The sequence below is a fragment of the Apis cerana genome, linkage group LG1 (assembly GCF_029169275.1).
Source record: "Apis cerana isolate GH-2021 linkage group LG1, AcerK_1.0, whole genome shotgun sequence".
Lineage (NCBI taxonomy): Eukaryota > Metazoa > Arthropoda > Insecta > Hymenoptera > Apidae > Apis > Apis cerana.
In genome coordinates, this window is record NC_083852.1 from 14,494,960 (window position 1) to 14,508,069 (window position 13,110).

Consider the following 13,110-nt stretch of genomic DNA (forward strand, 5'->3'; position numbering starts at 1 on the left):
ATTCTCTAAAAAAAAGCCAGTTTCTCTTATCGTCTATTCTTATATTTAAAACGGCGTACAATATATAACGCAATATGAGTTCATATTTCACTCTTAATGATTGATATCGCGCGCCTAAGTTATTCCACTTTCCTCGTTGCTAATAAACGCCAAATACAAACTTATTCTCATTCTCTTGAAAAAGAGAAAGAGAAAAGATGTAATATTACAATTGCTTGGCTTATCATTAATACAATAATGATCAATACATTTAAAAATCGATGGAAACGAAATTTATCTTTGTATGGCAGAGATATACATGTATTATATGTATGTATATGTATATCATATTATTTTTTATGGCAATGTTTCCTTTTTCGTATAATAAGCGAATTGTGAGAGAAGCGTCGAGAAATATGGTGAACAACATATGAAGACCGAAAATTACGGCCTGTTTCACTACTTATTTTTTTTCGCGATTGAAGCATACTTCTGCCATTAATTAATATTATAGTTTTTTTATATACAAAATAAATTAACAAATACCTAATACTAAAAAATGATTATAACGCGTTTTAGTGGACCAAATTTGGTTTCCACAACATTCGTAATTCTTGTTCTTTTTTATCGCTGAAAAATTTTCAAGATGCTTCCAATACGATATGTTTCCGTTATATCTTGCTTTTTAATTTTTCTTTCTTTGTTATTTATTCCGTTTCTATTTTTATCACTTTCTGTAAATAAATGAATGATTTAGGTACTTTAAATTTATTTGAGAGCACCAGTTCTTACGCGCAAGAATACCCTGAGCAGTAAATGTTAGCACCACACAAAAAAATTCGCATTAATTTCAATTAAATACATCACAGTACATATATAGTCGAATCAAACTGAGAAATGTTAATATTACTATATTAACAGAAATGATTTGTACACTAATTATTGTGGCGATGATTCGTATATATACCGTATATATTCGCATAATAGATCGATTTCAAAAAATTTTTTTAAAAATTTGTTTCATGTCAAATCAATATCAAATGAAGTGTATAATATATACAAAGCAAGTAATAATTTAACAATTTAAAATTTCATGAAAAATATTTTTTAAATATTTTATAATTATTATAAATAAAAACTAATTACTTTTTTCTTTCAAACATTCAATTTTTATATAATGTAAAATATAATATTTTTATATATTTTTATATTCATATCATTATATTTATATTAAAAAAAACAAATCATTACAAACTTTTACTTTTTTGTTTAAACTTGGAACACGGATATATACGATATATATTATTTCTATTTTTTATTTATTTTTTAACTTCACGAATATTACACGTATTGGAAAGCTATCTGTATGCGATTTGCTAACTGCTATATGTTGATTCATATATGGTGTGTTAATAATTAGACATAAATGTAAATGAGATCGTTTAAATACTGTAGCCGAAGTGTAAATTACTCCAATTTTTTCGTCCCTGTTTTTTTAATTTCTCGCAGAGAATTAGCAATAGTAATTTCAACAGACTGCATTCATTTGAAACTGTTGAAATAATACGTAATTGCAATTATCCTCTATTTTTATCTCTAAGTTTATATTCAATGATTGTATGACAAATTATACGATTATAGAGTAATGCAGTATACTGCTATATCAGCTAAAGCTACATGTTCAGGTATGTTATTCAATGGAAGCCTACATTTATTTAATTCAAGTAGAAATCACTTCTTTTTAAAGCTGTAAACTTTAAATTAGTATACTTTTTTTGATTTGCCACCTTTCTAATCTTATTCAAGTTAAAATATGCACATCAATATATTCATTAGATATTCAATTTTGTTTTTTTGTAAAATTTGATTGAAAAGAGAGACAAGTTCAAAAAAAAACAAACCATCTGATTACGCGCAAATATTTATCTTGTTACATCCTTAAATTAGGATCATTTTAACAATAATTATTTAATTGTTTTTCTTATCTTTTCCAGATCCCATAACTTCAAATGTATTCAAATGTTGTATAGATGAAACATTACTTGTGCTTTCAGAGCCATCAATTTTGTACTTTTTTGATATTTTCTTCCCTTCTGAATTAGCTTCTGAATTTTTTGAACTAGCTGTTTTTTGCTCAATCACTTTATGAGGTACAATTATTTTTTCATTGTTTTGAAGCAGTTTCTGAGATGCAACCTGTGATACTTTCTCATTATTTTGAGACTTCTGTTGTACAGTTTGCAAAATACCTCTTTCGTTGGTTTGCGAAAATTTCTGAGTAGAAAATTGTGAATTCTTATCATTACTTTGTAATATTTTATGATATGAAGGTTGTGAATTTTTTTCATTGTTTTGTGGCAATGCTTTTTGCGATGAAGCTTGCGAGCTTTTTTCATTCTGAGATTGCTTGTGAGATGGATTTTGTGAACAGCGCATTTGTATGTTAAAAGAATTATCCAATTGAACCCTTTCGTCAATTTTATTAATAGTTGCACCTTCTGAATTCTTTGTGCATGAATTCTTTTTTTCCTTCTTCAATTCAACACGATCATTGCGCTCGGTAATATTTTCTAATTCTGTCAATTTATTTGTAGAAGTATTATTTTTATCAACCTTCTCTAAAGATAAAACTTCCTTTGAATAATCATCAGCCTTTGAACCGGTTGGTGAATCTTTTTCCTCTGCTATTCTGGGTAACTGTGTACTACCACAAGAATTAGACATACCCACATTTCCCAAATTGATTGATATTCCATGAGATATTTTCGAATAATCTGATTTCGATTCTGTTGATACTTTCTTTTCCACTTTTGAGTCATTTGGTTCTTTATAGCTGTCATTGCACTCTTCAGATGTTTCTGAATAGGATTGAGCTATGGTTGTACGAGGAGTCACTTTTACCACTGAGTTTGCTAATGGTGAAATTGATGTTTTATTTTCTGCAGATCGGGGGTGAAGTCTGTCTGGACTAAGTGCTCTTCTTAATAATGGAGAACCAGGTTCTGCTGATTTCGGTCGTCCATAACTTTTTTTCTGATTGTTTGGTGTTGATAAACAAACTCCTAAATGTAAGGAATATATCTATCATTTATTTTATTCTAAATACAATAACTTAAAGATTCTATATTTGTTTGATTGAACTTTATTTGACATTTTAATATTCAAAATCATTATATTCATAATATTCATAATCACATTGATTACTATAATGAATCAAAATATCAAATTAACTGAATCATTTTATTTTATAGATATTTTAATAATTTTGATAGTTTTAGCTTTTTTTTAAATTTTTTTGATTATTTTTATGTATTTATACTTTTTAGTTTTGTATTAAAAATTTGTAATAAAATTTTTAAATTTTGATAAGTTTTTTGATGCTAATATTATCATATCAATCATTAAAAAGATTCATAAGAGACAAATATTGAAATAGATTGTAATTAACTCTTATAAATAAACAATTTGTAAATTAATTTGTAATTAGTAGTCAATGTGTCAAATTAAAATCATCTTATTTATTATTAAAGATTAAATTCAACTATTTAAATGTCAAAATAAGATCATTTCAAATTCATTAACTTTATTGTTAACAAGTACCTGGACTATAAGATTGTGTAGTATTAGAACTACCAGGCTGATGTCCTGTAGGGAATGCTAATGGACTAGGACTTCTGGTAGGACTAGCAGGAAGCGGCGACGGACTCGGAGTTCTAGCTAACGGAGACAATGGTATATGTCCAACTGATTTTCTGCGATTCGGCGAATGAATATTTTTTGCAGCTGTATGCAACTTGTGTTTCAAACCGTGAAGTGTACTTGGTCTCTGATAATGAGATTGATTGGCAATAGTGGATAAATTTGCAGTAGATGTAGAAGAACCAGGAGAGGAAGAATTTGGACTGGAACAAGGACTTGAATTCCCCGTAGAATGATAAGAATCCGAGCTAACACGATTTGTTGGAGGTGAAGGGCTGCAAACGGACTTCGTACAAGTTGCAAAGTATGGCGATGTCTCTTGGGAACGTGTAAATGATTGGAACGATCGACTAGGCGTTACCATTGATGGTGAACAAATTCCTGCAGCCATCTGAAAAAAATTGTGTAATATTTCTATTTAATGATAAATATATTAATCAAATCATCAAATGTTTTTTGCTCAAATTTTTTGTGATCGGTGTATCGTGTAGAATTTTGATATTGTCACGAACAATAAGAAAAACACATATTTAAAAGCTGCCACGGGATTATATTGGACAAATAAGTATTGATAAAAAAAAAACAGCAACTAAAATGTAACTAGCAATTCACGAAACGTGACGAAAAATCATACCATAAGTGGAGGTTTGCTGTCGCTGGATAGAATGGGTGCTGACAATGGACAACTGATAGTTAATGGCTGCAATAAAAAAAAAATAACACTTAACATAATAACGTGTGTTGCATTAAAATTGCCAGTGCTTTAGTATTTATGCCGCGATCAGTAGCAGTAATAAGTGTAGTAGTAATATAATATATAATAGTAATAGTAATAATAGTAAATAATAATAGTAGTACTAATATTAGAAATCTTAAAAGAAAAAAAAAAGAAAAAAATTATATAAAATATAATATATTCATAATTCAAAACATTTTTTTAAATGTTTATAATTGATATTTAAAGAAAATTATAATGTATTTTTAAAACATTTTTCAATAAAAAAAATTATAAAGTAAAAATCAAAAATATACTTTTATACCTGTTGCATCTCTACGCTAGCTCGTTTCGAGCTAATTCGTTTAAAAAGGGACGTTTTTCGTTTTTTATCTGAATGATCACGTTTCAATTTGCGCTGTTTATGTAATGTTCTGCGAGCCATTTTACTTTGAGTCAGATCTCGTTTCCTTCCTCCTGTTTTGATACTAGTATTTTCTAATGGTGTACTACGCAATGTTACATGATCACCACCACTTAACATCAACTGAAGAACTTGTATATGATATAAACCCTGCACTGGTTCACCATTTATATGTGTTATGAGATCACCTGGTCTTAAACCAGCTTCAAAAGCTGGACTAGATTGATCTACAGCCTATAAAATGTATGAAATAAATATAATTGGGATTGATGTTGATATGTTGATATTTTGATAATAATTCATAATATACCATAACTAGATGATGCATGGTGTAAAAATCACTGTCACCATAATAAACTCTAATCGTATGTACAGTGAAGCCAAATCCACATGGTCCTCTACGAATAATAATTGGAGGTTTCAAACTAGTTACTAATGGACTTAATTCGCGACAAGGAGACGTATCTCTTGAAGAAGCAGTGGATGATCCACCGGGAGATTCGATTGGTTGAGTATTTAATGATGCATCATCTGGAAATATTGCTCGATTTAATAATTATAAATGAACATTATAATGTAATATGTAATGATTTAATTTATAATAACATGTACAAGAAAAATCACTAGTTGGTATAACTAATGATAATCCACTAGTAGATGCGGATTTTATCACGGATCGTGATTTTTGTTTTACGGATGGTATAATTGGTATGGCGCTAAATGATTCAAAAGAATCAGTACTAGAATTATGTTTGCTTTCTTCAGTTGTATCTCTGTTTGCAATTAAATCCAACCTGAAATAAAATTTATTTATTATATTCACGGATTTAATTTTAATCATGCATTAAAGAAATGAATGATTCATATGCATTGATAAGGCATTGATTTCTAAAGGAGTGGAGTTAGTTTTGTGACAACGATTATAATGTTTGGGAAAATGTATGTTTGAATGACTCACATGTGTTCATCATCAATGCATATACTGAACCTGGGCAGCTTATCACGGGAATGCAAATGTCGCTTTCTCTGGATCTGGGGACTGATGTCCTCAGATTCTGTTTGTGAAGAATCAGGTGTGCTTAAACTGATGGATGTCCCTTCTATTTGATTATTCCTAATAATTGTTAATTGAGACTCGCCACTGGTTACTGTAGCAGGACTCGTAAACGATGCATTTGACTTGTCCGCTTTTGGAGGTGTTTCAATGTTTGTAATTTTAATGGATGAAGATCGATTTTTTTCTGATAGAGTCGATTCCGCTAACTTTGATGGAGGCGTGGTTGAATTATTAGATCCAGAAGACAATTGCGCGACTGTCCGTTCAAGTTCAGTACGGAATAATTGTTTTTTAGAAATATCTAACTCTGTTTGTTCGGGATTTATTTGAGGTGGACGGGTTTGAGATATTTTCCGTGATTGTGGAGAGTACGAAGAGAATGATCCGAACAAAGGAGAATCATCGGTATCATCAGTATCGTCACCTATATCATGATTATATCTATCCATACGAGCTGGAATATTTTTTTTTATATTTCAATATTAATTAAAAAAATTAAAAATTATACTGTATATAAATATACATACTATCAAAATAACTTGTATCCTCGTCATTGACTAATTGTGGCACGAATTCAGCCTTTTGTCTGAGTAAACTATTCCAATTTACTCCATAAAAATATAAGTGTTCTTTTACTTCATGAGATCCACCAGTGCCTAAACGATCCCTAGGACTTTGTTGTAATAGTGCTGTTATAATGTCCTTAGCTTCTGGTTGAACAGGCCAATCATCCTCATCTGGCCACTCGATATCATCTATATAATTTTTTTGTTTATATTTTTTAATAATTTTAATTTTAATTTTCTAATAGTTTTTATATATATAGTTTATATTTATATATTTTTTATTTCTATAGTTTTTATTTCTTTCAGTAATATTTACCATTAACTGTATGAGCAAATAATTCTTCCGGAGTATCACCAAAGAATGGTACACAGCCAATTAAAAATTCATACAATATAATTCCCATAGACCACCAATCAACAGGTTTACCATATCCCTGACGCAATATAACCTCAGGAGCAATGTATTCAGGTGTACCAAATACTTGTTTATCCGAAAATTGTCTCGTATCTCTGTCGATATAACCCTCATAAAGATTTGTTGCCACTGAAAATATAAGATATTTTGTTATATAATTGTTAAGCTATATGTTTCAAAAATATTGATTTTCTGCATCACTTACAAGACATAAGACCCATTTTACTGAGACCAAAATCAGTAAGTTTAATGTGACCAAGGGCAGTAATAAGTAAACTAAAAAAAAAAAAAAAAAAACAACGAATAAAATATTGATATAATAAAATATGAATAAAAAATAAAGAAAAAAATTTTTTTTACATACTTGTCAGGTTTTAAATCTCGATGAACAATACCATAACTATGTAAATATTCAACAGCTAAGACAGTTTCCGCGAAATAAAATCTTGCCATGTCCGGTGGCAGTGGACCAATATTTTTTAATAGATTTGCACAATCTCCGCCTTCTACATATTCCATTACTAAGCACAAGTGTTTCTATATAATTAAATAATAATTAATACAATTATATAATTAAGTTGATATTATATTATTTATATATTTATATTTTTTAAAATTCAAAATAATGTATACATACTTTTGTTTCAAAGCTACAGTACATAGAAACAACAAATGGATTATCTGTAAAACTCATTATATCTCTTTCAGCGAAGACTTGTTCTACTTGATTTCTTAGCATCAAATTGTTTTTATTAATTTTTTTCATGGCAAATCTTTGACGTGTAGTTTTTTCTTTAACCAGATATACTGCGCCATATGCGCCATTACTAATAAGTTTTAAAACTTCATAATCACTTTCACATGGAATACGTTGAGATTTATCATCATCTTTATTTGGACTCGAAGCAATTTGTAAATTACTATCGCTCGAACTAGCTGAATCTTCTAATTTGTTTAAATCTTCTTGCAATTCTAAAATATAAAGATATATTTAATTTTACTAATTATTATTGAAAAAAAAAAAGAAATAATAAATTAAATGTTACCTGATATTGGATCTCTATTAAGAGAAAGTTTGTTAATAATATATTGTGGTATATCTGTTTTTATTCCTGCATTAATTTTTGCTTGGCCTTCAGCTTGTTCGAGTAAATGATAAAATTCTTCAGGATCGAATTCTAAACATTCCAATAAACGAGCTGGACGCGATATTACCAATAATAATTTTTTAATAAGTCCTGTTAATCTTGTTGCTGCTTCAAGTGATTTATCTTTTGTCTAAAAATAGAGATATTTATTATTATTTATTTATTTATATCATATAAATTTTTATGAAATTACCTCCATTAATAAATGTTCCAAATTTTCACTCATTTCATAAAAATATCTAGTTGTAATTAATTTTTCTTGAGATTTTTGCAAACAATCTCTCGCCATTTCAATTACTTGATGATGTACAAATCTTAAAATTGGAAGAGAATCTTGGGTCATATTTGCCATTACTTCATATTCATCTAGTTCTTTGTTTTCATTGATAAAATTAGTTAAACGTTCCTCCATTTGTTGCGTAGCCTAATCAAATAATTTTTAAATAACAAAATTGTTGTATAAAATTGTTGTTACATTATATAAAATTACAAAATGTTTATATATATATATATATTTGAAGTTTTAATAATTGAAATTTTACCTTGGGAAATCTTTCTTTATAAAGAGTATTCATCATAACAATTTCACTATCTAATACAGGAGAACGACTTGGACTGCTAAAATTGAAATAAAACATACAATTGAACAAAAATATTATAAATATGTTATATTTTTCAAGAGATTAAAAAAAAATAAAATGATGAATATGATGAATATATTATATGAATAATATAATATGAATAATATAATAATATAATAATATAATATATAGTAAATTACAATACTTTACTATATATATTTTATTATATTATTTACCTTAAACTTCGCGAACGAGGTCTATGTAATGGTGATCTACGGCCTTCTTCATCAAGGCTAAGAGATACACTGCCTGGAATACTCGAAATACTAGAACCTGGAAAACCTGGATGTGAAGAACAAGGTGTACCAGGTTTAGAAAAATGGCAAGAAAGCATACGTAATTCATCCTTAGTGGGAACATTTGGAAGTTGATGCAAACGTTCTTGACTTGAGTACTGTGACTAAATAAATAAACTTATAAATTTTTTAAATCATTATCAATGTTTTCATTTTTTAACAAAATAACTAACCGAAACATTACTAGAGCCTGGTGTTGTACCGTAACCACTAGATGGTAAACTAGCAACTGACCATCTTCTTCCATCTCCAGTTCCTGTAGTACCTCCACCAATTCTAAATATATATATGTTTTAGTATAAAAATGTTTTATATATGTTTTAGTATGAAAAAATAAAATTATTAAAATTTAGAATTATTGATTGTAATATATATTGTGAAAGTTAGTTTTTCTATTATAAATATATATATATATAAGGCAAATACTTTATGATAAAATCTTACATCCATATTCTTCGTTTTTTATGAATTTTATTACAGCCTTTCGATAGCAACATTTGCTTTTTTTACTATTAATAATGTATTAAAAATACAATACTTATAATAGAAATCTACCTATATAAATAAACTACTTATATAAATAAACAAGTCAAGTTTAAATAGACTAAGAATAAGATTAGATATGAAATAGAAATACCTTTTAATTGGAGCAAAAGCAAAATGTGGACTTGATGACATCCTAGGACTTTCTAAGGGACTGCCTACAATCGGGACAAATGCTATATAAGGAAATAAGCAGTAAAAAAAATTAGTTTTTTATAATAAGTTATATAAAATTATATAAAAATATAGAATATATATTTTTATAATTATCTTCAATAAATTAAAAAATAATTTTAAAAAAGTTTAAAGATAAAAATTTCTAAAATTAACTGCATAAATTGTAAATTGCTATAATTATATTATGATAATTTAAATATGGACATTTAATTATTATTCAATATATATTTATCTAATTTATAGAATACTATATAGGATTCTTTGATTGATCAATTTTATAACCCAAAACACAAAAGTTCATATATAAAAATATTCGTTATAGAGACTTATTTATTAAGATAAGTAATTAAAATTTTCATTACACAGAGTGAGACGAAAATAGAATGAAACTGTTCTGTCTCCATTATATTGCTCTTACATTCTATTTCTGCTTTATTTCATTTATAATAATAAATAAATTAATAATTAATAATTTAATAATCTTAATTAACATTTTATTATATCAATTTTTATATTTGTTTTGATTATTAAAATTCTTCAAAAATGTCTTAAATATATTAATATATTAAATATCTATATATATGTAAAAATTCACATATATATATACTTAAAAATATTGGGCAAAACTGTGCCAAAATTGTACTTATAAAATATTTTTATAAAATATATAGCACTCATAAATATGTTATATATTAACAACATATAAAATGTTATTATAAAAACGTTATATATAATATTATATATAAACAAATATAATATAATATATATATAATATATATATATATAATATAATATAATATAAATATAATAAATTAAAAACATTTATAATTATATACCTGATAGTGGTGAATGACAACGTGGTAAAGTTGGAGACGTTGTTGCAATAAAAGATTTACGATGAGCTGCTTTAGCAGTACGTCGAGGAATGTTAAAATCACGCTAAAAGAAACAATGTTAATATGATTGTCAATCATTATAGTTTTAGTTAGTAATATTATTATTATTTATTATAATATATATATTATATATTAATATTTTGACATTTTAAACATAGAATATTATTAACCATATGAACTGATAAAGAAGGTGCAGATTTTCCAATTGCAGAATTCCTCATTCGAACTAGATTTGATAATTCTCCACTGACTAAAAATATTAAATGATTAATAATTATGAAAGATAAATGGATAAATGAAATAAAATTAAATTTTATTAACCAGGTCGCACTGGAGCTTCCTTACTCTCCACTTTAGATGGAATTGGATGTTTTTGTATTTCTGCTTCAGTACTACAAGCAGATTCTTCACTTTCAGCTTGATCAAATACGAGTACTCTGGCTGAATTGCCATGAGACCGAAGACGAGGTCTACTAGGTCTATTTCTATTCTGATCCATATTTGTCTTATTGTTTTTGCCTTCAATTATTTATATTACCTAAAATTAAATAAATTGTTTAATCATTTTTATTTTTGAAAGAAATGTTGACATTAAAAAATTAAATAAAAAAAAATATTATGAATGTAAATAATAAATATATACCTGACTTAATCTGTTTTATTCACAGGAAAGAAAACAAAGTAAGAAATAAGTCTGATAAACGAGATTATCAGAAAATTCACAATCCATTCTTTCTTATAAAAGTTCGATCGACGTCGAGACTGACAGTTTAAAATCGGTCGAATGCACGAGTTGGAGAAACATTTGTGTATGCCTACACTTTTGATAGCTTAAAATGCCGTCTCACATACAACCCTTTCTTATGTTGCTGCTGTATGAAAATTCATAACATATAAAAAAACAGGAAATAAATTATACTCTGGTCGATTGAAAAGGAAACTGTAGGCAATTCGAAGAATCGAAGCAGGGACCCGTTTTAAATAAGATGTATATACCTGTAGACGAAAGAGTGAGAAACAAGAGTCCAACGAAAGAACAGAAGCGGGATATAAGAGGTTCAACGAGAGAAACAAGAGAAGAAAATACACAACACTAAGCACACATAATGGATATGAACATAGCAGGAGGAAGATAAAAGATACGCGATTTACCGGGCACAACGGGCATGTCCTCTGAGGACAAGCGGCCCGGGAGTAAGCAGGTGTTGTAGTCCTGAGTCTAGAGTCGCATTTTTCTCGTCACTATAAAAATTAATTACGAAATACAGACCGACATGGGTTCTGACTCATGATGGATGTACACACATGCACATTCTCACGTATACGCATGTGCATTTATACATGGACGCACGCGCAACACTGATGCATGAAAACGCGCACAAATACACGTATCCTTGGCCACAAGTTGCACTGTAAAATCAACATCATACTCTTTATAGCGAAATATGAATGCTTTCTGATGTATTAAATATATTAGTGTTCATAGAAATTTCCTTATTTTTATATTCAATACTCAATTAAATTTTTTTAATTTGTGAATGAAAACTTTTCTTCATTCAGTTGATTTTCGAAAAAAATCAGAAAAAAATTGTAAATGCTTTTTTTTCAATTCAATTCTTTTTTTGATTTCTTAAATTTTTAAATTTTTCATTTTCTGAATTGATATCCAAAATTAATAATTACGAATAGTTAATAATAATTTATTTTGTTTAAACATTAAGATATATTAACATATAAATAAATTTTTAGATAATTAATATTTTATAACTAATATATTAATTTTAATGAATCATATAAAATTTAAAGACATAAATATAAAATTCTTATGAATGTTATTGTATTTTTTAAATTTTTATAAGTAGTTTGAAATATTTTATGTCTATAAATTATATTACAAATTATTAAATATAAATGCATTTATATATTCAATTTAAAATTAATTTGAAAATATATATGAATTTATATATTGATAAATTTAATATGATTATCAATATACTTACTATATTTAATCTTACTACTTAATCGATTTTGAACTAGAATCGATTGTAACCTTGTGACATTTTTAACAGTACGAATATGAACTGTCAACAATGTTACGTAGTTGTTAAATTTATATTTTAAAACATATATATAATTAGATATAATCAAATTTCAATATTATACAAATATATTTATTTTTTTTTATTTGTTATATCTTATATAATATTATAATTCGTAAATGCATTATTATCTTCTAAAAAACATTTTAAATGTCTATATGTCACAATTATATAAAAAAAACAAATCTTTTGACACATATCAATTGATGCATCAACAACTGAATCTATTTAAAAAATCTAATATATATTCATATGTTTAAATTTTAATATTTTTTTAATATCATATTATTTTATTCGTTTAACGCATACAAATATCATATATTATATTATTATATATCCTTTCTCCTTTTTTCCTTCAAATTTTCTTTTTTCGTTTAATTTGTTTTGTCAGTAAAATATAATTTAACCTGTGTTAAACTATTTAAAATAATTATTTTTAAAAGCTTTTGTCAAAA

General features: G+C 26.8%; 1 protein-coding gene across 22 annotated transcripts; it reads right to left on the reverse strand.

Moving 5' to 3' along the window:
• Window positions 1-1,884: 1,884 nt before the first annotated feature.
• LOC108003593 (microtubule-associated serine/threonine-protein kinase 3) lies at window positions 1,885-12,694 on the reverse strand. Of its 22 annotated transcripts, none has more exons than XM_062075789.1 (24): window positions 12,557-12,694; window positions 11,827-11,966; window positions 11,200-11,428; window positions 10,878-11,094; window positions 10,727-10,806; window positions 10,497-10,599; window positions 9,578-9,659; window positions 9,114-9,216; window positions 8,821-9,044; window positions 8,546-8,621; window positions 8,197-8,427; window positions 7,902-8,133; window positions 7,493-7,827; window positions 7,220-7,392; window positions 7,061-7,131; window positions 6,757-6,984; window positions 6,402-6,629; window positions 5,806-6,328; window positions 5,430-5,611; window positions 5,128-5,348; window positions 4,719-5,051; window positions 4,313-4,378; window positions 3,580-4,069; window positions 1,885-3,041 (listed from the first exon to the last, which is right to left on the reverse strand). In XM_062075789.1, the coding sequence occupies exons 4-24, from the start codon at window positions 11,053-11,055 to the stop codon at window positions 1,948-1,950; spliced, it is 5,253 nt and encodes a 1,750-aa protein (XP_061931773.1). In that variant the 5' UTR covers window positions 11,056-11,094; window positions 11,200-11,428; window positions 11,827-11,966; window positions 12,557-12,694; the 3' UTR covers window positions 1,885-1,947. The 22 variants fall into 22 exon arrangements, with proteins under 22 accessions (XP_061931773.1, XP_061931683.1, XP_061931743.1 ...); XM_062075699.1 differs by having other exon boundaries at window positions 5,424-5,611; window positions 5,776-6,328; XM_062075759.1 differs by having other exon boundaries at window positions 5,776-6,328; window positions 9,578-9,641; window positions 11,200-11,425; window positions 11,709-11,966.
• Between the last annotated feature and the right edge of the window lie 416 nt (window positions 12,695-13,110).

Coding starts and splice junctions, on each gene's coding strand:
- LOC108003593 (XM_062075699.1), bottom strand. CDS start 11,055: ATGGATCAGAATAGAAATAGACCTAGTAGACCTCGTCTTCGGTCTCAT. Junction 8,428..8,545: donor ATAAAGAAAGATTTCCCAAG/GTAAAATTTCAA, acceptor TTATTTGATTAG/GCTACGCAACAAATGGAGGA. Junction 7,828..7,901: donor TAATAGAGATCCAATATCAG/GTAACATTTAAT, acceptor TTTATATTTTAG/AATTGCAAGAAGATTTAAAC.